The sequence below is a fragment of the Abramis brama genome (assembly GCF_963993115.1).
Source record: "Abramis brama genome assembly, chromosome: 11".
NCBI lineage: Eukaryota > Metazoa > Chordata > Actinopteri > Cypriniformes > Leuciscidae > Abramis > Abramis brama.
This window is the reverse complement of record NC_139973.1, coordinates 38,211,210-38,237,027: the sequence shown is the minus strand read 5'-3', so window position 1 is coordinate 38,237,027 and position 25,818 is coordinate 38,211,210. Positions and strand designations below refer to the sequence as shown.

General features: G+C 38.8%; 1 protein-coding gene and 1 long non-coding RNA gene across 3 annotated transcripts in view; one reads left to right on the top strand and one right to left on the bottom strand.

Annotated features, from left to right (window-relative positions):
* kdm4aa (lysine (K)-specific demethylase 4A-a) overlaps positions 1 to 24,855 on the top strand; it is a 27,442-nt gene extending 2,587 nt beyond the window's left edge. The window contains exons 4-22 of one of the 2 annotated variants that reach the window (XM_084128829.1): positions 483 to 597; positions 700 to 893; positions 1,487 to 1,536; positions 1,627 to 1,730; positions 1,815 to 1,952; positions 2,419 to 2,819; positions 6,113 to 6,282; positions 6,362 to 8,262; positions 10,865 to 10,955; positions 13,982 to 14,163; positions 16,483 to 16,678; positions 17,411 to 17,487; positions 17,890 to 17,945; positions 18,914 to 19,022; positions 19,311 to 19,499; positions 20,215 to 20,385; positions 22,142 to 22,261; positions 22,332 to 22,424; positions 23,539 to 24,855. In XM_084128829.1, the coding sequence (XP_083984955.1) occupies positions 483 to 597; positions 700 to 893; positions 1,487 to 1,536; positions 1,627 to 1,730; positions 1,815 to 1,952; positions 2,419 to 2,819; positions 6,113 to 6,282; positions 6,362 to 8,262; positions 10,865 to 10,955; positions 13,982 to 14,163; positions 16,483 to 16,678; positions 17,411 to 17,487; positions 17,890 to 17,945; positions 18,914 to 19,022; positions 19,311 to 19,499; positions 20,215 to 20,385; positions 22,142 to 22,261; positions 22,332 to 22,424; positions 23,539 to 23,676 (4,495 nt within the window). In that variant the 3' untranslated portion in view covers positions 23,677 to 24,855. Of the gene's footprint in view, positions 1 to 482; positions 598 to 699; positions 894 to 1,486; positions 1,537 to 1,626; positions 1,731 to 1,814; positions 1,953 to 2,418; positions 2,820 to 6,109; positions 6,283 to 6,361; positions 8,263 to 10,864; positions 10,956 to 13,981; positions 14,164 to 16,482; positions 16,679 to 17,410; positions 17,488 to 17,889; positions 17,946 to 18,913; positions 19,023 to 19,310; positions 19,500 to 20,214; positions 20,386 to 22,141; positions 22,262 to 22,331; positions 22,425 to 23,538 lie in introns of both variants that reach the window. The other variant, XM_084128828.1, reaches the window with a different exon arrangement.
* LOC311092267 lies at positions 18,892 to 25,818 on the bottom strand. Its single transcript, XR_014608221.1, has 4 exons — positions 25,685 to 25,818; positions 25,487 to 25,535; positions 20,189 to 20,261; positions 18,892 to 19,030 (listed from the first exon to the last, which is right to left on the bottom strand). It is a non-coding gene; the product is annotated as an uncharacterized lncRNA (long non-coding RNA).

Below are 25,818 nucleotides of genomic sequence, written 5' to 3'. Positions count from 1 at the left end.
GCGTGTAGTTAGGACACGGTGTTATGCCCAAAGAATTCGGTAATGACCTTTTGAAATCAAAATGACTGCTAATTTGCTTTTTAATAAATGTGTTGGCATGCAGGATTAATCACATTATTTTCTAAAGGAATAACATTCTCCACATATGAAGTGACTTTTCCTTTTTTGCTGATGTAACTACACTGCCATTCAAAAGTTTGTTCGATGAATAGAAACGTAACATTTGTAACATTATAAATGTCTAAGTACAGACCCCAAACTTTTAAACAGGAGTGTAAGTCTTGATTGAACAGGGAAACATAATATTAGTTGATAATATCATAGCCTACTTTTCAAATCTCGAGGCATAAAAACATATCCCGGACAACATTATCACCCACTGTATATTCTAGTTCACTTTATAAAATTATATTAATATAAAAGTAAAGCATTGATAATGTCGTATCACTGTTTAATAAAACGATTCTGTAACTCAACTCCAGGTTCTGTAATCCCATATATGCTGATTTTGATGAACTGGAGAGGAAATATTGGAAGAATTTAACATTCAATCCACCATTATATGGAGCAGATGTCAGTGGAACCCTCTATGATCCAGTGAGTAAAATATTCTTCACTACTATATTTCAGTTACAACCCGTGCACACAGTGTCATAATAGTGTTATTCAATGATTGCACATATATGTGACTGTATACAGGACGTGACGGAGTGGAATATTGGTCGTCTCAACACTATTTTGGACACTGTGGAGAGAGAGAGTGGAATCACTATCAAAGGAGTAAACACTCCATATCTTTATTTCGGGATGTGGAAGAGCACATTTGCCTGGCACACAGAGGACATGGATCTCTACAGCATTAACTACCTTCACTTTGGAGAACCCAAGTCCTGGTACTGTCTCAACTCGTGTTTAATGTGTGCATTTACCCATGGGGAACTGGAAATATAGCTCATAAGAAGCATTTGTTCGTATACACTACCATTCAAATGTTTTTAAAAGAAATTATTACTTTTATTCAGCAAGGATGCATTCAGTTGAAGCGAAGTGACAGTAAAGACATTTTTAACATTGCAAAAGATTTTTATTTCAAAGAACTTTTTCTTTTGAACTTTCTATTACACCAAATAATCCTGAGAAGAAAAAAAAATCAGTTTTCAAATTTAAACTCCATTGATGATCATCAGAAATGTTTCTTGAGCAGCAAATCATCATATTAGTATGATTTCTGAAGGATCATGTGACACGGAAGACTGGAGTAATGATGCTGAAAATTCAGCGGAATACATTACATTTTACAATATATTCAACATTGTACTTAAATTGTATTAATATTTCACAATATTACTGTTTTTACTGTATTTTTTGATCAAATAAATGCAGCCTTGGTGAGCAGAAGAGACTTCTTTTAAAAACATTATAAAAGCTTACAGACCCTATTAATATTCACACCATCCTAACGAGATTATTACTTGGTCTTCTGCAGGTATGTTGTTCCTCCAGAGCACGGGAAAAGATTGGAGCGTCTTGCTAAAGGTACAGTGGTCTTTTAAACACATATAATTAGTTCCTCCTCTCCTTCAGCGGCTCCTTTACTCAGAACTCTTCTCGTTTTCATTCATGCAGGATTTTTTCCTGGAAGCGCCCAAAGTTGTGAAGCCTTCTTGCGACACAAAATGACTTTAATTTCACCGTCAATTCTGAGGAAGTATGGAATACCCTTTGAGAAGGTTAGTTACCTTATTTTTATCATCTTGTGATCTCATGCTTGATTTTAATCTCATGATTTGACTTCTTTCTGCTTCATTCATTAGGTCACACAGGAAGCAGGTCAGTTTATTGTGACCTTCCCATTTGGATATCACGCTGGGTTTAACCATGGCTTCAACTGTGCCGAATCCACCAACTTCGCATCCCAGCGCTGGATAGATTACGGCAAGCTGGCAACATTGGTACGTGTTTTTTAACCTCATTTTTGGATCTTAAAGGCACACTATGCAAGATTTGTACCTTAATATAACAGCTTCGAAATCATTCCAATGGTAAACGAACTCGTAGTTGGGCGAATCATCCCGATAGCAATGCAGGTTTGAGAGGTGGCGCCCCGACAAATCTCATGAGAATCACGACTTGCTTTACGGCACGATGTCACATACATCGACAACATATGGAGCAGCCTCTATGGAAGACACTAGCACGCATTTCAGACGTGAATCATGGCAGAGTCGACGAAGAAAGCGCGGTCGGAAGAGTGCAGAGATGGCTCTGCGTGAGTGGTATTTACGACAGTAACGTAAAATACAAGCACTCCACAGAGACTCTAGGGGTCGCTGTTTAACAAAAACAGAAACTGCATAGTGTGCCTTTAAGAATGGAACCGCAAGTATGTTTTTGATTGTTGACGTGTCTCTTTCTCAGTGTTCCTGCCGGAAGGACATGGTGAAGATATCCATGGATTTGTTTGTTCGCAAGTTTCAACCAGAACGTTATAAACTTTGGAAAGCAGGAAAGGACAATACTCCCATTGACCACTCAAAGACCACGCCAGTGATGTCAGAGCTTCTGACAGAGAACGAGAAGGGAGAGCTCAGCGATAGCAAAGAGGAGAGAGGAGAAGCGGAGCCTGGAGAGGAGCAGAAAGCTGACACGGATGGGAAAGAGAAGCGGGACAACACAGAAACATTGTCTGGGAAGGAGGTGAAAAGAGAGACCGATGGCGGAAAGGAGAAAACAGAAGTAGAGAAAGGAGAGCTGGAGGTAGAGGAGAAAAAGCCTGTTAGTGATGAAGAACCTAGCAGCACTTCAGAGCAAATCAACAGGTGTGTAGAAATAAACTTTACTAACTTTATTAATATTAGAAGTGAACCTCAAGGAACATATTAAAATAAGTTTATAAAATCCATGTCATGACCCCTTAAATTAATACTATTATAGTATATAAACACTGATATGAAGTAAACACTGTTGAAGGTTATGCTAGAAGATATGGTACCTTACTAGAAAACTAGGTCCCACTTTATATTAACCCTCTGGGGTCTGAGCTGTTTTCTGGGCCCTGGAGGTGTTCTGACATGCTCTGACATTTGTGGTTATTTCTGTTACTTGTGACATTTTCATGGCTAAAGTCTAATTACACTGTATTCAGCACAAACTCTGCTACAATAATATATCAGCAGCATGTATGTAAAAGTTTGTAGTTTTGAGATAATGACATTTATGCGTGGTTTGTGAAAATACAAAAAAAAATTCTCACTGAAATAAGGCCATGAAACCCATACTGATTATTTCTTCACAAGACTTTTGAAAATTGTATGACGTAGCCTAGAATATTTGCTCTAAAACTATGTGAAAATCACCCTGACTGCTCATTCAGATAAGACAATATATTGATTTAAAAATGTTACGACGTGTTTTGTGTGAGAAAGCTTTATGCGGGAGCTCATTAATATGTAAGCTTTTCACACCTGAGAAAGACAAAGACCCTCCCCTAATGGCCCTATTAGGAGCTATCAGGCCCTGTCATTCTGAGCAACCTTGCACAAAGAATGAGGAGATTTAAAAAAGAATGGCTTTTAGATTGTTTGGATTTATTTACAACACAACATAATCCAAAAATACACAACAAATGACAAAAAAGCACTTATTGAAAACAATGATCCAAAGACAAAGACCTTTGTGCCATTCCTAAAAACATTGTACATACCTTTCATTTCCAAGGTGTTTGATTTTCACTTTACCATGTTCATGTACAGAGACTCATGTGAATGTTGAAGTCAGCAGGACTCAGTGGCATCTGGGCCCTGAAAGAAAGAAAAAAAAAGTGAACATACTGATATCAAGAGAAAGGCCTGCACGATTTTGGGAATAAATGTTACATTTTTCTGGTTAAAATTGCTTTTTAAAATTCACAGAATACACACACACACACAAATGTTTCCAACAATATATAATATAATGAACACCAGGTTTGTTGTGCCTTGTAGGCATAGGCTATGTGCAGTGCTGGATAAAATAATAATAACAATAACCTATAGCAGCCTATAAATCTTCCAAAAGATTTCAGTAACAACTAAGCTAGAGAAAAATATATTGATTATCATGTTACTTCAAATGTTTCCATTCGTTATGATGATATGAAATGAGATAATAGTAAAAACATGAAGCCGTTTGGTGCGTTTTGCTTTTCAAACGCGATCGCGATCCAAAATATGATACATTCAAACGCAATCGCGCTCAAATATAAAACATTATGGTTACCATATATCTACGTTTGAGCAGATATCCACAAACATGATTTGGGGAATACATTTTAGATTTTTCAGGTTAAAATTGCTTTTTAAAATGTACAGAACACACACACACACACACACACACACACACACACACACACACACACACACATATATACAGTATATATATAAAATGAACACCAGGTTTGTTGTGCCTTGTAGGCATAAGCTATGTAGCCTACTGTGCTGCATAAAATAATAATAACAATAGCCTATAAATCGTTAAAAAGGAACACTTCAACACTTCACTGCACTAGTGAAACATATATTGATAATCATATGTTACTTCAATCTCATTTCATAATGTCATAACGAAAATAAACATTTGGAGTAAAAAAAAAAGGATGCCGATTGTTTGGCGCATTTTGCTTTCCAAACGCGTGCAGATAACATTTACTGAAGCGATCAAGCCGCTCAAAACTATTAAACTAATTATTGTTATACATCTATGTTTCAGCAGATATCCATAAACACAGTATTTAACAGTAAACACGGTTCTAAACATTATAATATTCACCATAGTATATACTCATACTAGCCTACTTTTATCATGCTGTGTTTTATTATAGAATATAAAAACATCCTTGTGTCAGACATGTATTGCCTACCAGTCTAGTTCACATTTCAACATGTTGTCTCTTTATAGATACATATACATGTACGATATTAGGCTTAGTTCATGTTTTTACTTCAATCTCATTTCATAACATACATTTTAATCTGGCACCACCAGTTTAACATGTCTTACCTTAAAAATCTTCTCATCTTAAGAAGGTAAGGTAAGTGGTAAATCCAAGTGAAACAGCACAGCACAGCACACAACAGTCTTCTAAACTCGATGAAAAGCAGAGGAGTAAGTTACCGATTACCGAAGTCTCTAATGCTTTGTTTTGAGGTGATGAGGGCGTTTACAGGTCTGCGTTCTGCTGCGTGGATCATTTGCATGTCAATCGCTCGTGCGACGTGCGCGCGTGGGCGTGGTCACATTAGAGTTAATGAGGAAGCGTTTGAGAAACTGTACATGCCGCTGCTTTCATACAGATTACTTAAACAGAGAATATTTGTTTTTTATATAATTTACATACTTTAAAAATAGAGACACCAAGCGTTGTATAGACATGCGTTTCAAGTCTGTGTGACAAACATTCGCCGAGTTACAGGTCATTTTCTGTCGTGTTTCAGAATGAGTTTCTCATTGAGAGAGACGACAAAACGCGCATCATGTTTATTTTCTTTATTTTACGAAAAACACAACATTTTGTTTTTATTATGAGTGTACACAAATAAAAGAAGACATTTAAGCGTTTTGATTGATGTATAAAACTTACATGTAAAATCAAAATCAACAGACTATTTAGACTCTTTTTTACTGATAAGAAAAAAAGTGAGCTGGTATCGCCGGCGATACTGCCGACCCCAGGGGGTTAAGTGGCTTTAACAACTATGTACTAACATTGAAATTAATAATGCGATACAATGGACTTATTGTGTACATACATTGTACTTATTTTGTAAAAATACCTGCATGTAATTACAGCTGTAATTAATTAATGTAATTACATTTGTAATTACACTGTTGACCCTTCCCTTACACCTTAACCCATCCTTAAACCTACCCATACCACCACACCTTTCCCTAACCTTACCCGTATCGCACCTCAATAGCAGCAAAAGTGTTTCAACTTACAACTAACTTTTCGATGCAAGTACACAGTGCTTAAAGCCACTTAATATAAAGTGGGACTGAAAACTACACAATAATTAGAATTTCGACCCACTAAAGTGTATATTGATCTCTGATCTCCCTTCTCTTCATACAGAAGCAGTCCAAAGCAGAACGTGGGGCAGAAGCGGCTCAGACCCAGCACTGGCAATGAAGCAAAAGATGACAATCAAGTGAAGGTAGAAGAGGAGGAAGTTGAGAAAAAGAAAGCCAAACTCAGCCAGACTGAGACGGGCGACGAGAAGGAACAATCCATCTCCGCTGACCCAGGTAGAGCCTCATATACAGCATGTGATACCTGGCGATGCTGTAATACAAATACTAAACTGACCAATGTGTGTTTCTGCAGGTGATGTTAAAGCTGAGGAGACCATGGAGACAGACACGCCCCCTCCACAGCAGGAAGAGAATCAAGCCCCTCCCTGCATGGAGGCGGAGCTCTCGCCATCAAACCCCACCTCCAGCAGTGACGTCACAATGCAGCAAAGAGATGACATCACTCCTTCTGATCCCAGCGATGTCACCGTCACCTCATCCTCACAATCCACAAACAGCATCGGTGATGATGTGGCTCCGCGCAGTGATGCCTCTCAGTCTGGACATGTCACTCAAAGCTGTGATGTCCAGACCATACCTGATGACATCACTCCAAACACTGATCTGACAACTGTTAGCATCATTGATGCTCAGCCGAGTGACGTCACACCCCATTCCTGTTCCAGTGACATCTCTGCCGCTGACGTCACACCCCTCGTATCTGTAACCAGCAGCATCTCCTCTCAACACAGCATTAACTCTGCCCCCACCTGTGATGACATCACAGAACCCAGCAACAGCACTATAAACACCATCAGCCCTGGTCCATGTGAGCCCGGCATTAACTCCGCCCCCACCTGTGATGTCCAATCAGAACCCAGCAACAGCATTATAAACACCATCAGCCCAAGTCTGTGTGAACCCGGCATTAACTCCGCCCCCACCTGTGATGCCCAATCAGAACCCAGCAACAGCACTATAAACACCATCAGCCCAAGTTTGTGTGAACCCACTATTAACTCCGCCCCCACCTGTGATGCCCAATCAGAACCCAGCAACAGCATTATAACCACCATCAGCCCTGATCCATATGAGCCCAGCATTAACTCCGCCCCCACCTGTGATGCCCAATCAGAACCCAGCAACAGCAATATAAACACCATCAGCCCTAGGTCATATGAGCCCGGCATTAACTCCGCCCCCACCTGTGATATCCAATCAGAACCCAGCAACAGCAATATAAACACCATCAGCCCTGATCCATATGAGCCCGGCATTAACTCCGCCCCCACCTGTGATGTCCAATCAGAACCCAGCAACAGCATTATAAACACCATCAGCCCTGATCCATATGAGCCCGGCATTAACTCCGCCCCCACCTGTGATGCCCAATCAGAACCCAGCAACAGCAATATAAACACCATCAGCCCTGGTCCATATGAGCCCGGCATTAACTCCGCCCCCACCTGTGATGTCCAATCAGAACCCAGCAACAGCATTATAAACACCATCAGCCCTGGTCCATATGAGTCTGGCATTAACTCCGCCCCCACTTGTGATGCCCAATCAGAACCCAGCAACAGCAATATAAACACCATCAGCCCTGGTCCATATGAGTCCGGCATTAACTCCGCCCCCACTTGTGATGCCCAATCAGAACCCAGCAACAGCATTATAAACACCATCAGCCCAAATCTGTGTGAACCCGGCATTAACTCCGCCCCCACCTGTGATGTCCAATCAGAACCCAGCAACAGCATTATAAACACCATCAGCCCTGATCCATATGAGTCTGGCATTAACTCCGCCCCCACTTGTGATGCCCAATCAGAACCCAGCAACAGCACTATAAACACCATCAGCCCTGGTCCATATGAGCCCGGCATTAACTCCGCCCCCACCTGTGATGTCCAATCAGAACCAATCAACAGCCCTAAACATAAGCCCAGCATTAACTCCACCGTCACACATCATGTCACCACAGAATCCAGCAGCAGCGCCATCAATCCTACGCTAGCAGAATCGGCGTCAGTGGGCGGTAGTCCGGTGTGTCCGCCCGCAGTCCAGCACATCTTCCAGAGAACGCTGAGCCCTGCCGAGGTGCTGCACGTCCACAGCTACGCTAAAGGAGATTACAGCGATCCCGAGCCACGCATTCGGCATGAGAGTTACAGAGACAGCGACTCTGATAGCGATTCCCAAGAGGACTGTAAGGTGCGTATGATGCCGTCTGTCTCTGTTGTTTAATCACCTGATTCATTAAAGGGATTGACTGCCGCGCTGATGACGTCATTTTGTAGACCAACCCAGAAATTAGCATCACCCTGCTTCCCTTATCAAAAAACCAAAAGGGTTTTTCCATTAGCTTTTGGATTTTTGCAGGAAATAAGCTCTGTGAACAATAAAGGTGTTTAATTATTCTTACATGTTCCGTTCATCTAGCCTGGAAATCCAGACCTAAATCTGAAAGATTAATGGTCTGGCGTCGACTAATGAAAATATGCCCGCTCGAGGGGCGGCACCAAGCATGCATTTGAAAATCTCACTGCACGCAATTGGATAACACTACGACCAATCACAAGTTATCGCTTAGCTAATAGCTAACTGGTAGATTAGACTCTTGCCGTATCCGGTCGGCAAAACAGCAAAAACGCCCTTCTTGCAAAGGAACGATTCGAGCGGCGTCTTCTGTTCCTCTTTTAGATAAAAAGTCTAACTCGTACATTGTAGCGGCCAAAGCCGTTTCAAACAACTGGTGTTCATCCATAGCCATCTTACAATGTTTACTAATGACTTCGACGTCGCAGCGGTGTCGTCATCTCGCCTCTGGCCCGCCTATATCAGATAACCCGATGTGATTGGTGCAGCTCAGATAGAGGGGCATATTTAATGAGCATCATTACTCGACACCAGAGTAACTCGCTGAGCAAATTCAACGTTGCTCTCGCGAGAACTCTGGATTACCAGGGTACCGTTCATCATGATAACCTTCACAAATGAACATAACTGTTATGAATTTTGAAGCCTAAATACAATCGGCAGAAGTAAAAAGCTAGAGTTTGTCTATAAACAAACTACACCACGGTCACATGACTTCAACGTCACCAGCATTAATCTTCAGACTCTTTCAGTCTTTATTTAAAAATAAAAAGTTTGAGTTAGAATAGTTTGCAAGAGTGTGATTTATAAACTAGCTGTAAAAGTGAACAAGTGAATAGATGAGTGTCTCGGACAACCTCTGTAGTCTCATTTAGCCACTTGTTAGCAACCGCCTTTTTCAAGACAAGGAAAAGCTTAAAGGAGGTGTATAATGCCCTTTTGTAAATACATCTCTGATGTCCCCAGAGTGTGTATGTGAAGTTTTAGCTCAAAATACCCCACAGATATTTTTATATAGCATGTTAAAATTGTCACTTTTTGAGGGTGAGCAAAAACACACCGTTTTGTGTCTGTCCCTTTAAGTGCAAATGAGCTGCTGCTCCCGGCACAGAGGGCGGAGCTTCAACAGCTCCTCCTTAGCAGCTTCGATTACCTCACACAGACACGCACTGAAAATTTCAAAAACTTTTAGCCTTTTATGTTCAAACCGGAGTCAGACAATGATGGAGAGACTCAAGAAGAAGTGACAACATGTAGAAGCAACAGGACATTTCTGAATGGTTAGTTGATGAATTTATGTAGCTTATGTGTAGTTATCTTCTAATCATTGATTAGCATATTCTGTTTTGACAATCTATAAATCACGTTCCCGGGGGCGGGGTTTATGTAAATTCTAGGGTTAGTGATGTCACTAACCCTGGAGGAATGTGGTGTAGTCCCTACCAGCCGTTTGTTGTAGTCCTTAAAAAGCGATTTCTTTAAAAGAAAATATCTCCCTTTGCTTTGAACTTTGAGCGTTGTAACTTTGCAGATGTTGTTTATGCTCAAACAGCAACATTACACACTAACTAAAGTTAGAAAAGTGAAATCATAATCAACCACCCCTTTAAAACGATCACGACTGGGTATTACTGATGTATTTTATGACGCAGAATAAAATGTGAAATATTTTGAGGTTGTGTTTAACCACAAGCCGTATTTCAGCCATTTAACCAAAAACCCACTGACTTTGGGAAGTTGGAACCTGAACTTGTTTCCAGGTTTTAGGACTCATTCCTGCAGCACTATATTATGCAAATCAGTTAGCAGTGCAAACACACCCACAAAATAGTGCAGCACGAAACTCTCCTTCTTGAATGCTTTTACTACCTCGTGCTAGCAAACGATCCTGGCGCTGTACCGCGTCTCTCCGCTAGCACAGTCCCGGCTATTTAAAATGATGTAACTGCAATCTACTACTCACATGTCTGGATATGAGCCCGCTTACAGCGCTCTTCCTCATCTGATGAATTACTGCTGTCATCAATTAAAACATCTCTCTTAATAAAAGTCTGAGTACCCGCTTTCATGATTAGTAGTAGCGTGACGTTAATTGCTCCAGGCAATATAACAAAATAATAAGCCCAATTTACATGGAAAGGAAAGTTTATGCTGAAAAGAGAGAGTAATAATTTAATTGAAATGCTCAAATGCATTTCAGTGCATTTAGCTGTGGAGATGATGCAGGTTTATGTGCTTAGTGTATTTATTGTTTTAAAAAAAACTGTTCTGAATTATTATTTGTACATTTTTATTTTATACATTTTAGTTTTTTCCCCCACATTTGACTGGTATTTCTGTCACCAAATCACAACCCCCCTGCAGTTCCATCATAATTCACTAGGGGGTTTGTGCGCTCTGCTGTGTATAATGAGTGTGTGTGTGTGTCATCCTGCAGAAAGAAGATGAACGTCCAGTGGAAGCTCAGCACAGACTTCCCAGACTCCCCAGGCATCATCCTCTGATGAAGGACAGCATCAGTGATGAAGGTCAGTGTGCATGTTAACTAGAAGAAAAACTATTAAAAATCATATTCCGAAAGTGAAATAAAGCTGAATGAATAACCGTAAACTTAAAAACTTAAAAGGAAAATTACACATTTTTGCCTTGGCAAGTAACTGAAATAAAATAATTTCAAGTTGAAGTACTAAAATTACTAAAACCAAAGCTAAAAAAAAAATGTAAAAAAAAATTAAAGGTAAATAGAAATAGTAAAAAAAACAATAAATCTAATAAAATGACAAAAGCACATAATAAAATTAGTAAATGTTAAACTAAAATAAAAATTAATACTGAAAATCTAATTCAAAATATTAATAAATACTATATTTTATTTATACTATAATAATGCTAAGATAACACTAATGTGTGATCTGTCATTACTGTAATGGGCCACTTTTCAACCAATCAGTCGACTGTCTATGTATTTCTACTAAAATATCAGTGTTACACGAGCTTCTGCTAACGTATTCTCCCATAGCGAGCGGTGGAAATACAAAACTCTTTCTGTCATAACTTCCTATCATAATTAATTATATTATAATAGTATTATAAAGATAGCAAATATATGATTTTAGTATATTAAAACTAGGACTGTCAAGCAATTGCAATTTAGTTAATTACATTATGTGCAGGTTAATTAATTACAAATAAATCGCACATTCCCCTAAAAGATCATTTTATTCTATTCAAGTCAGTATTGTGTTAAATGAGAAAAGCATCAAATAGACATTACAAAAAGTAGCTTTAGAAAAATATTTTATGTGATTCAACATAAAATGCATTACACATAAAATTTTAAGCTACAATGGCCTTTTTTTCAGAAGCTGCATCTGAATTGGTTTTTAGATATATTTACAGACAAAAAATGTTTGCTTACCAACATTCTTCAAAGTATCTTTTATGTTCCACAAAAGAAAGAAAGTCATACAGTTTTGAAACAACACAAGTGAGTAAATGATGACAAACTTTAACGTGAACTATGCCCAAAAATATAAAAAAATGTTTTTAATAAAATACTTTAAATAAGAATCTAAAACTGCCAGTAGGTGGCAGTAAATGTCTTAATGAGTACTTTGTAACTTTGGATTTATTGAGCTGTTGTATAAAATCTGACATTTGTGATACCCGTTACTCGTGTGATATTGCTTAACTATATCATATGATATAAATATGAGGCAAAAAACTCATACAGGGGCATTTTTGGCCACAATATCTTGGATTTTAGGGTTATTCTAATGTCTTGAATTATAGGCTTTCCCTGTTTCCCTGTTTTCCCTGTTTCCCTGCAACTGTATGAAACGTAAGATAACCTACGTAGGTCTGGGGCAGGGCGGATGTGTTAAATGCGTTAATCACATTAACATGTTGTTTTTCCCATAACTAATGAATGAAATTACTGCATTAAATCAACAGCCCTAATTAAAACATATTTTAGTGATGAGTTCCATGTGCAGTTAAATGCAGAACCAGCTGTGCATAGAGTCCCATGCTATTTTCCTCTGAAAAATCGGTTCAGTCTGAAATACGTTGCAAGTGTGCGAAGTGTGTAATTTCTGCGCACTAGCACCACCAAACAGAATGGCAAACATCTGCGCATTGTGCAAACCGACAGTCCTGCCCTGAACTCATGACACCACTGGTTGAGTTGTGGTTGCTATTTTGTCCTTCTCAAACAGAGCAATGTCGAAATGTTCCACAGAGTCTGACTCTTCACGAAGTCAAATCACATTTATTTGTATTGCACTTTTTACAATACATTTCGTTTCAAAGCAGCTTCACAGAAAATGCATGTCTAGTCTACATTACAATTTAGAGTGATCTGTTATCAGAGGTGTCCGAGTAATGTCCATATTTCAGAAATGTATAATTCTAAGATAATGCAGATCATGAGGTTAGCTAATATCATGTATTAATTTAAGAAAGAAACAATGAGCTCATTAAAGTACTTATTACAAACACCATACAGTCACCATATTACAGTCACTATATGAATGCTTTATGTACAGTCATAGGCGTTGATTTTGGTGGGGACGGTGTTTTTTTGTTGTTTTAGCTGTTCATAACACTGCAGGTCGTTACGTTAGGACTTACATATAAACCCCATGAGAACCGTGGGGAGTCAACCCACAGCCGCTCCGCTGCCCTGCTGAAAATGTGAAGCAGAAACGCTTGCTGTCAGATAAAATCCATAATAATTGGTATTATTATTATATACCGATATTTTTTTTTGACCGTTTTCAGTGGTTATGCGGAGTAATATGAGAGAGAAAGAGTTTAGGTACATTAAACCACATCATATATTGTCAACATGGTAGGCCTACTTATGAAGCAGAATAGTGGGTCATGTGTCTAATGCTTTTTGAATACTTAAGGCTTTCTTCTTCATAAAACGAGTCAGCCATCATCACATTTTTGTATACATTTTTATTTATTTACATTAGTAAGCTACAGGACATCTCTTTCAAAACATGACCTGCGCGAAAGAGAAAAAAATAAATGAATGTGTCATTGTTCCCAGCACTTCTGAATGCGTCTCTGTCCTCAGCACATTTCAAACCAAACTGACGCCCATGTGTACAGTTGTGCATAATTACTGCAACTATCCCTCAACCAAATCCTAATCCTACCCTAGCCCTATAGTAAGTACATGTAGTTACTTAATATTACTCAGGGTTACACTTTATTTTAAGGTGTCACTGTTACATTGTAATTATACATTTAAGTACTGAGTATACATTTATTAACTACATGTACTTACTGTAGGTTTAGGGTAGGATTAGGATTTGGCTGAGGGTTAGTTGCATGTAATTATGCATAATTTACTGTTATTACTATGGTAAGTACATGTAAGATATGTAACAAGGACACTGTAAAATAAGGTGTTACCCTTAAATGTATAGTTACACTGTAACACAGGCACCTTAAAATAAAGTGTAACCAAAGTTGCTAAAAGTACCGCTGTATAAAAGCATCCTGTGAATGAAGAATGCTGTGATTGTGTGTGCATGTGCAGAGCTGCAGGATCAGGCTGCATCAGAGGAGGACGGGCTCGACGGGGAGGCCTGGGCGCGACCTTTGACCCAGCTGTGGCAGAACAGACCGTATAATCCAGAGAGAGAGCGAGAGTACAACAGAGAGATGGGTCTGCTGCCTCCATACTGCGCTGTGTGCATGATCTTTCAGGCTCATCAACGGGTACGGTGGCCTGTTTCAGACATCTGCCTTGATTTCTTTTAGTGCTGGGCGGTATACCGGTTCATACTGTTTATTTTTGTTATGATATGACTTTTTAATATACCGCAATACCGGTGTATGTCGCTTTAACAACGTTGGAAGCGCGGCGCGACACTGTTTGAGAGGGGTCGCTTTGCACTGTTGCACTGTGGTGAGGGCACAGCTTAGCATGACGGGGAAGATGGATAGGTTAAAGGTCCCATGACATGGATTATTTTATTATTTTAGAATGTTTCCTGGGGTGCCCTTATAATGTTAGTATGTTTTTAGATCAAAAGTTGTAATAATTTAGAAATAAAAGGCATTTTTCCTAGCCTGATTTTAGCCTCTGATTTGAACGCTCTGTTTGAAGGGGCGTGTCTGCTGTGAGACTTCAGTGTAAACGCCCACTGCTGTGATTGGCTGACATGCTTGCATATGAAATAGCATTACATGTGGAACTCTCTCGAATACTTTTACTATTACAGCTATTATACGTTTTTACTATTACAGCTATCGAGATTAACGAATCGTGAGAAGTTTTTAAGTATTTAGATCTATTCCCATCCAAGGGCGTAGATTTGGTTTGAACATTGGGGGGGTTGAAGTTTGGGTATGCCTCCTGATATTGTGATCATGGTATAAATATTGGGGGGGTTGTAATGCATAGATTCAAATATTGGGGGGGAGATAACCCCCCTAACCCCCCCACAAACTACGCCCCTGTTCCCATCACATAAAAGGTTGCAGTGATGAGCATTGAGCAGGTGACAGCCTGTTGATCGCGTGAATGAAGATGTTATCATTGCAGCAGTTTCTGCACTCTCACTAATGATTTCACCAATGCAAACATGAGGTAAGTACAGTAAGAGCTTCGTTGTGCAGCGTAACAGCGTCATTGATTTCATAACGAGTTTTGGCAAGTGTCCAGATAAACTCGCGCTGTGTGATTGACAGCTTGGGCGACTGGAAAGGGATTGCTCTTTGATCGCTTTCTGTATATATTTTAATCACAGTTTAAGTAAGATTATTTTCATCCTACTAAGAGAAACGACGTGAAGTTGATATTTTAGCCACTGGCTTGATTTACTGATGCATAAACAGTATTGAACGACTTTGAGAGAAAGATTATCTGTCTGAACTTGAACAATTACACATCAGAAATTCACATAACCCACTGGTTCTTCAGAGGCTCGGATGAAGGAACTAAAAAAATACTTTTGTGTTCATTTGTACATCCAAACACTGAGCAACTGCCATGCTTCGCTCATTTGCAAGCCATGATGTCTCTCGAAGAAAATCTCAAATTTTCTCATATTACAGTGTTTCCCATATTGGTTCACTATATCATCTCTGCCAACCACAAATAGATTTTCCGAAAGGCTTTGACATCGTTGAACAAACATGAGCACTGCACGTTTCAAAGTCAAAACGCCGGTGAAGTGAACTGACGGTCTTTAGAAAAGTTTCGATGTTATTTCAATTGAATCTTTCTTGATAAAGCAGCGTTTATGAGTGCTGCGCTGCTTTGTGTACAGACGTTATCGGGGAAACCGCTGTTCCTGTCGCTCCTACAGCGCCTCCTGCTGGCAACTCTTTGTAAACAGCCTTGCAAACCTGTATTAAAGGCACACTATGCAGTTTCTGTTTGTCAAACAGCGCCCCCTAGAGTCACTGTGGAGTACTTTTATTTAACGTTACTGTCGTAAATACCACGCAGAGCTGTCTCTGCACTCTTCCGACCGTGCTTTCTTCGTTTTCTTCGTCGACTCTGCCATGATTCACGTCTGAAATGCGTGCTAGTGTCTTCCATAAAGGCTGCTTCATATGTTGATGAATGTGACGTCGTGCCGTAAAGCAAGTTGTGCTTCTCACAAGATTTGTCGGGGCGCCACCTCAAACCTGCATTGCTGTCGCATTGCTATCGGGATGATTCGCCCTACTACGAGTTTGTTTACCATCGAAATGGTTTCGAAGTTGTTATATTAGGGTAAAAATCTTGCATAGTGTGCCTTTAATACTAGTGTGGAATTTTTCTACAATATTCACTCATGACAGTAAAATAGGGCATTATAAGTCAATCTACTGCAGTATTTCCTCTCTCAATCAGTAGAAAATGTAGTTTACACCCAGTCATGCTTGAAAAAATAATAAAACCGTCAGATACCGTGAAACTGTTATAATTTTGAAAAATACAATGATATGGATTTTTGGTCATACCGCCCAGCACTAATTTCTTTCCTGTCACTGGAGTATGACGAAGGTCTGACACTCATTGTGTGTGTGTGTGTGTGTGTTCAGTCTGAAGGGGTCGAGAGCGAGCCGGCTGTGGTGCTGCCCAGGGGTCAGATAAGGACCAAGCCTCTGATTCCTGAGAGATGCTTCACCACCACCACCGAGGACAGCGCAGAGGTCCAGACGTCCACACCTCGCCTGGAGGAGGACGGCACCAGCCTGCTCATCAGCTGCTCCCTGTGCAGTGTCCGTGTGCACACCAGTGAGTGCTGACCTCTCACAATACAGGAGACCTTCCCTTTTCATACATGACCATTCAGAAGTTTGGAGTCAGCAAGTGTCTTTTTTCTTTTTATTATTCTTTTATTCAGAAAGGAGGCATTAAATTGATCAAAAGTGACAGTAAAGACATTTTATAATGTTAAAAAAGATTCTGTTTCAAATGAATGCTGTTCTTTTGAACTTTCTATTTATTAAAGAATCCTGAAAAAAAATCACTGTTTTCAACATTGATAATAATCAGAAATGTTTCTTGAGCAGCAAATCATCATATTAGAATGATTTCAGAAGGATCATGTGACCCTGAAGACTGGAATAATAACGTATATTCAAATAGAAAACACTTATTTTATATTGTAATAATATTTTTTCTATATTACTGATTTACTGTATTTATGATCAAATAAATGCATCCTTGGTGAGCAGAAGAGACTTTCAAAAACATTAACAATTCTTACCGGCCCCAAACTTTTGAACGAAAGTGTAGTTTATAACATGGATTTTAATGTAATTTCTTTCAGTTATGATGCCTCAAATTAAGAATAAGAATATAAACTATTAGGGAACTAATGTCCAGCATGCATGTGAACTTCTTCAGTACTGTTTGAAAAGCATCCCAGGATGCACCATGGTGGTCTCTTCATAGATGTGACCATACTTTGTCAGAAAAGGGTGTGTTTCTAAAAATCGGTTTAATTTGCGCTGTTTGTTCCAGGTTGTTACGGTGTGGCTCCTTTGAGAATTTCCAAAGACTGGAAATGTGCCCGCTGTAAAGCCAACGCCTTCGCTGAGGTACACATAAACATCTTTACAACATATAGTGGCCCAAAAGTACTTGGACACCCAGAAATAATGTCCTTATTGTTGTAAAAAAGCCGTATAACTTTCTTTGACGTTTTCTCCTGTAAGATTGAGGCTGTTTGAAATACGAGCTATGTATACTAGGTGTATACAAACCTAGTATTGTTTTTGTGAAATGTTTTACTTGAAAAGTGTATTTTACTTTAAAATGAATGACACTTGTTTTGATGTTTCTTATCCAATGCAGTGACATTCATACATTAAATGTGACATTAAGTGTCCACATACTTTTTGGGCCTCTGTACACCTGCATTAAACACATACTGATCTTTCATCTCTCTGATTAATGACAAGTATGATGTCAATGATGTTTGAATCTGTGATTCTTGACAGAGTTGCTGTCTGTGTTCGTTGAGAGGAGGAGCGTTACACAGAGCCAATAATGGCAAGTAAGTAAAACAAAAGTCCACTAGAGAACAGGACTTACGTACAGTAGGTAATGCCTCCTGACCGAGAAGTTACATTAGCTCTTGAATTCCTAGAGTTCCTGTGTTTTTGTGCGCTTTAGACCAACAAGAACCTTTTGTTTCCATGCAACTTCTCTTATTACACAACTCTGGTTTGAGATTACAGGAATAATGTGTCTTACCAGGTGAGTTTCACAAAACTTCTCAAGAACGTCTCAGAAGAAAGAAATAAGACATGATATTTGCTCAAGTAAAATTATTTATATCTCAGTATATACAGAAGTATTTGTTATACCATGGGCAATTTAACTTAATCATTATAATACATGATGTTTATTACTGTACTACAAATACTCTGCTATATACAGCCAAACCAAAAATTATTCAGACACCAGATTCAATTTGATATTTTTTACTAGTGTGTGATCAGGACACTATAGTTCATTTATGTAAGTGAGGAGAGCAAAATAAAGTAAACTGTGACATATTATACCCAAAAATTCTTCATACAGTGACTACCAGTAAAATGTATAAAAACTTTGGGACCAGACTTTTGCTTAAGTGTTTTTTCTTTAATTGATAATTAATATACATATATAATTTTTATTCTATAATTTTTAATCTCACTGATGTATATATTATTATTTACTTTTTTACAGTAATCAGTGAGATTAAAAATTATTGAACCATCACTGAAAATAATGGTAAAAACTCAAAAGTAAAACTTCCAAACTATAATAATGTCCCACTGTAAGTGGTCCAAAAAAGAAATGATTTTCCAAAATGCAAAATAGAATTGCTTATTTTTATGTTTTGATTCTGAGGTGAAATGTGACTTGGACATGTTCTTGAGAGGTTTTTTTTGAGATTCATCCTGCTGTTCTTTTCAGCATCTGTTAATGTTGTATAAATGATCAGCGCTGGTTCCTGACACGTGTCTCCATGCACAGATGGGTTCATGTCCTGTGTGCGGTGGCAGTGCTAGAGGCTCGCTTTGTGAACATCGCTGAACGATCACCCGTGGATCTCAGCGGCATTCCCTTACAGAGGTTCAAACTGGTGAGTTTCTGTGTGGAAACAGCAACATTTCACTTCTCAGTGATGTGGTTTCACGCTAAACCTCCATCAATCAACAACTTGACCTGTCTTAAATCATGCCCCACATCCTTCATGCGAGACCATGACACATTTTGGCACGGTTTGTGACTTCAAGATGTTGACCTTTACTGTAATGGCTGTGGTATAAGCAGACAGTGTTATTTATATCTGCACTTGGGGCCCTTTTCCTCCTGACTCACTTCCTCTGAACTGACTTCCTGTGAGCTCTTCCTGTGTATCTGCTTTTAGAAGTGCTACTACTGCAAACGGCGGATGAAGAAAACGTCGGGGTGTTGTGTGCAGTGTTCTCATGGTCGCTGCCCCACCTCCTACCACCCGACCTGCGCTCAGGCCGCCGGCGTCATCATGCACCCGGACAACTGGCCCTTCGTCGTCTACGTCACCTGTTGCCGCCACAAAGGCCCGGTGCAATCAGAGGTATTGAGCTCTGAAACTCTAAAGTTCTGCAATTCCACACGACTGCTCTGTAGAGAGACGTGGCTGCTTCAAGTTGACCAATAGTCACTTCCCGTTTCCTTTTTTTGACATTTTTAAGCAGGACATAAGTGTTTAAATACATTATAGAATAACAGATTATGTCAGTATTTTTCTTTCTCTAAACCAGGGGTGTCAAACTCAGTTCCTGGAGGGCCTGCAGAGTTTAGCTTCAACCATAATTAAACACACCTGATCAGCTAATCAAGTCCTATTTGAAAACTGCAGGTGTGTGTGTGTGTGTGTGTGTTGAAGCAGGGCTGGAACTAAACTATGTAGGGCTATGGCCCTCCAGGAACTGAGTTTGACACCTGTGCTCTAAACCTTAATTAAAGAGTAATGTTTTTATGACAGTGATCATTATCATTATCTGCACCCAAACTCCACCCACCATTGCTTTTGATAATTCACCCCTGATATAAATAGTATATTTATTTTATTCTGAAAAGCATCGACCCTCTGTCAGTGAACATCATTTTATGTCGATGCCAGGATCAGTCATTAAAACAAATTACTGAGAAATTTAAATGATGGAACCTAGGAAAATGACAACAGAAAAAAACAGAATTTGGAAGAAATAAAAAATATCACGGAATTTGGGAAGAAATACAAGGTATTTGATTGGGCCCGACCTCTGATGTGTGTCTCTCCTCTGCAGCGTAATAAAGCAGCCATGCGAGAGCTCAGCGTGGGTCAGAAGGTCATCTGCAAACACAAAAACGGACGCTACTACCAGTGTGAAGTCATACAGCTGACAAAAGAGACCTTTTATGAGGTCAACTTTGACGATGGATCCTTCAGTGATAACCTTTTCCCAGAGGACATTGTGGTGAGGGAATATTTAACTAATATTTTAACTAGATTTTAGAAGTCATGGAAAACCAGGAAGTTTTGCAGGCCTGAAAAACTCACATTAACGACTTAAAAGTAATGGAATTAATAAAGTAATCTTGAAAGTTATTGTAAAGTCTGTGATGAGCATACACTAGCGATCAAGTTTGGTGTCAGTAAGATTTTTAAATGTTTTTGAAAGAAGTCTCTTCTGCTCACCAAGGCTGCATTTATTTGATCAAACGTACAGTGAAAACTGTAAAATTGTCAAATATTATTAAAATTTTAAATAACCATTTTCTATCATAATATGTTTTAAAATGTAATTTATTCCTGTGATCAAAGCTGATTTTTCATCATCATTACTCCAGTCTTCAGTGTCACATGATCCTTCAGAAATCATTCTAATATGATGATTTGTTGCTAATTGTTGAAAACAGCTTTTTAGTATTGTGTAAAAACTATTTAAGGAGTCTTTAGCCCTATTCGCACGGGATTAGTCTTACCCCTGGACCTCTGTAATTAAGAAATTACCCCCTGACGTCTGTGTTTTTGGTGGCTCATTCACACGGGCAAATAAATGTTCGTAATTCCCTCGAGTTTACGGACTTTACAGCGTGCTCCCACCCATTCACACTTCACTAGCTGAACGTGCTGAAACGAAGATCGCGCTGCAGTATTGCAATTCAAAAAAAGAACTTATTTAAAACCAATTTATTAGAGAAATATATTATAGAATATCATAGTATTGTATAAATATATAATATATCTTCTTTTTCTTTTATTCTTTGTCCATATTTACAACAAGCCTGCCTGAAGAAGGTATTATGAATACCGAAACGTCGTGATAGGCTTGTTTTTCTATTCATTTTATTTGGTTTATTTCATTTTATATAATTTTTACTCTTTCACACTTTGATTTCTTGAGATACTTACAGGATAGACGTCTTTAGAGGCCGTGTGAGACAAAGAAATGCTCCACGATACAGACTACTAAGTTACACTACCACAAAAAGCGTCCAAACTTTCCAAAAGAGCTTCCATGTTGCGCCAAAATACTTAATTTGACGTTTCCATGACAACGGTCCGAGTTGAGCTTCCGGATCACGTCTTTACTGTAGTTTGTTTTCTCTTTCGCAGGACTTAATAGTTTTTATTGGAGAAAAACCATAATCGGATTGGAGTAGAGCATATCGAGATATTTTATTGTTAATATAGTTTTAATACAGACGTAAAATGGACTGTTAAACGGCCCATAATGGTTACGTTCTTTAGGAAACGATAGGCTCACAGAAAAACAGCCCAAATCACAGACATGGGGATTCGCACGGGACTGGTATTATCAGAGGACCCATGTGTTGGCCAAAATACGGTAGGGAATTTTCGGGGGAATTTTTACAGACATTTTTACAGACATGGCAGATTCGCACGGGATAAAAATCACAGACGACCTCTGCGATTATTACAAATTACCGGAGGTCCCTAGGTAATACTAATCCCGTGCGAATAGGGCTTTTGATGAATTGAAAGTTGAAAAGAACAGCATTTATTTGAAATGGAAATCTTTTGTAACATTATGATTGTTTTTACTGTAACTTTTGGTCAATTGAATGCGTCCATTCTGAATAAAAAATATTATTTATTTTTTTTAAAAAGAAAAAAGTACTGACTCCAAACCTTTAAACCGTTGTGTGTGTTTTGTCTAATTATGACTACGATATTACATATTCTGGTATATGAATGTTTTTGTGTAGAACCGAGACTGTGCTCAGCTGGGTCCGCCACCGCAGGGTGAAGTGGTTCAGGTCCGATGGACGGATGGTCTTGTCTATGGAGCCAAATTCGTGGCAGCTCATGTCATTCAGATGTACCAGGTAACTGTCAGAGAAGAGTTCAAGCAGAGGTTCCTGTGACTGCGTTTAGTTAATCACTGCTTCTCCTCAGGTGGAGTTTGAGGACGGGTCGCAGCTGACTACTAAGAGAGATGACGTCTACACCCTAGATGAAGAGCTGCCCAAGAGGGTCAAATCCCGTCTGGTGAGCCCGATATGTTAAGGATTATTGCAAGTTAAAATGCCAAAATACAAAAAGAATTGTGACGTGACAATAGTACTTAATAGTCGTTGAGCTTGTATTATTCAAAATCAGCAATAATTCAAAATCTTCAGCATATATAATATTCAACAGTCAGGTTCCAGAAGTAAAACCTCTATCAATTGTTAATTTTCTCCGTAAGGAAATTGATTTTTCAAAAATAAACTTTTAAAGACCGACCAGCTATGAGCTGCGAGGGTTTTGATCGATGGTATATGCTTCTGTTGAAGCCGTCACCCGTATATAAGTGTGTTTAACAGCTGAATTTGTGGTTAATGCATAACTCGTGATGCTGTACAGAAAATTCCACCAATCAGAGAGTTGCGGTGAGCAAATCATGACAAAAGAGCGAACGCCCACTCCAATGTGCAGCAAATGATGGAATCGCTAGGAGATTTGTGTTTGTCATATGCCATATTTTAATTGTTTTTAATTTGATTATACTATTCACTGTCCCCTACATTACTCCACTAGTATAATCCACTTGAAGGAGTGAATGAAAACGACATAGTTTGTGCTTGCTGTTTGATAATCATTTGAAACTTAGCAAACTGGCAGCTCCAGTAGTAATGAAAAGATTTATCTTGAGCTCTGTCATGGAAACAGGCATGTGTAAACTTAATTAAACAATCTAATAATCAATTTAGGAACCTGTATGATATTACGCCGTACCCACATTGGACCAGCGGTTTGGAAAATGGATGGATGGATGATTCAGTTACAGACGTGGGAATTCATTTGGCGCACGACTGTCACAGTGCATTATGGGTATTCGTACATCGGTTATAAACTCATTTTGGTGCACTGTGGGATTGAATGAGTGCACTCGATAAGATCCACTAGGGCTTCGGACACCACTACAAACGGCCGTTCCCTCAAATAGTGCCGATTTCGGACACAGCCGCAGTCTTTTTATTAGATTTTCAAATACTAGTTTGCTTCAAATCAAAGTTTGTAATGTTGTGATTCACCTCGTAACTGATTGGTTCATGGCTTTTAACTCTTTAACGAAGACGTTTGTAGAAACGTGCTTGATTTTCATGTGTGTGTGATTCAGTCCAAGGCATCGGACATGCGCTTTGACGGGATGTTTGGAGAGAAGAAGGTTCAGGAGAGCAAGAGACAGCGAGTGATCAACTCCAGGTACAGAGGGGACTATATCGAACCCGTCATCTACCGAGCCATCATGGAGTAGCCAGCGACGACACGGCCTTCATCACCTGAAACCACCAGCCGACTCGAGCACACACCCTGCCAATGCCAGTGGCGTCCCACACCTGAGTCGAGGCAGGGCGTTTCAGTGTCTTTCTCAGAGAACGCAGCTTCGATGCCCTTTTAACCTCAGCTCTGTGAAACTGTGCCACAAACACATCATCACTCTGTTCATCAAGTCGCTCTCAATCACATTCGTTTGATACAGAATATTTGTAATCTCCATTTCATAAAAATATCGAATTTTATCAAATTGCATTAATTTATTTGACTTAATTCAGGGTGCTGTTTCTACCCGTATTTTAGCGCCCGGCGGTGCCATCGCACTTTACGGACGCGGATCTCCTTTTTTAAAGATCTACACTGGCATAAATTGTGCAGTTGAGACCCTGAATAATGTACATTATTTGGAACATAATGAATTCAGTGTGTCTTTGAGAGTCGTTTTGTACAAGCCTATTTATTACCTGGTGCTTTACGAAAGTAACTTCTGCAATATACGTGCGAGTTCCAGTTGTCACAGTTCAGTGCCGATGAGTGTGTCTTTTGTTGGAGATGCAGAGCTCATAGCGAAACGCCAAGGATCTCACTTTCGCAGCTGTTCAGAGCCCTGCCTTGCATTCTGGTTCAATACACTTTCATTTAATGTAGCTTACTGCTGTCAACATTTTATCAAAAGCCCCACGGATTTAATAAGCTATTTTTGCACTTCTCGGCTGTACTTTTATGAATTGTCTTCTTTGTCCTTGCCGTAGCCAAGCTCTAGAGACAGAAATGCTCTTCTAAAAAGCTGAGGAGGCCCGTGTTTGACCCCGACAGCATTTGGAGAAAGTAAGGTTGTTGCAGCTCTTCAGTTGTTCGATAGATAGGGCTAATCTTCACTATTAAGAAATTATTAAAAAAAATATTTTTTTCTATCAAGAAGCCTATTTTATTGCTGTTTTATGATACATGTTTAATGTTCATATACTGTGAGATAGAGTTGTATGTAGTTAATTTAAAAAATCTCAAGCTTTCGGCACGTTTCTTCTGCCTCTTGTTTTGCTTTCGAACATGAGCCTCGTTCTCACTGCACTTCTGAATGCAGAGGCTCTAGGACTTCCATATATGTATTTTGTAAAAAAAAAATCATTAATGTGCATCAGTAAAAGATGTGAGCTGACATGGTTCTTATGCTGAAGTGTCTTTTTTTTTTTTTTTTTACTTGCATTGCAAAACTAACTTTTTAACATGGTATTTTCAGTTGCAGACAGACTGTATGTTGCGTAAACCATACCTGCAAATCCGTCACCTTTTGGCAAATTTTTCCATTCTGGAAAAAAATATTATTATTTTTGGTCAAAACTTGTTTTATTTAACCTTTTAAATCATAGTTATTTTATGTTACCATAGACGTTGGTGTCATTTCATTATAATGTTGCTGCAATGTAGTTCTATTTTAAATTTCCGGGACACTCTGAACTGCTGATTCCAATAAAATTTTTGAAGAAAATTTTGAAGTCTGGAGTTTGCAGGTATGATACAGTTATGTTAACTGTAAATAACTTTTATTGCATTTTATTTCACAATCAATAATATGGCCAGAAGGAGTAAAAAAGACTCTGACTCTGATAAGCATAATTTGATTTGTTTGAAAAATTTGAGTTTTAGCCATACGTTTTTATTAAAACTGATATACAGAACAAGTGAAAACATTTTGCATACAAATCTAAATAAACACTTAATGTATTTATAATAAAGTAATAATCCCATTAAATTAATATTTATCTATCATTTAATAAAGCATTGCTTACCTGAAATGTACTATAAAAATGCAGTGACAACATTTCAGTCATGTGGTGTCTGATAATAATAATAAAAGATATAAAATGGGAAAAATAAAAACAAAAAAATAAAGGGAAAATGTATCAGCTTTGAAAAACAATCCTGTTAAATGTGTTAATTAAACAAGTAATAAAAACTCGTTGAGTGTTTTAGCGCAATTTTCTCACCTCATGGGATCACAACACTAAGATAGTAAATCTTTTCCTGGATTTTTTTTGTGCGTTCCCGAGATTAGACCTTCCTTAACATAATGCCGAAAACCCGAAGTCTCTAGGTGGTCTGGTTGAGGAGTAGATAGAAG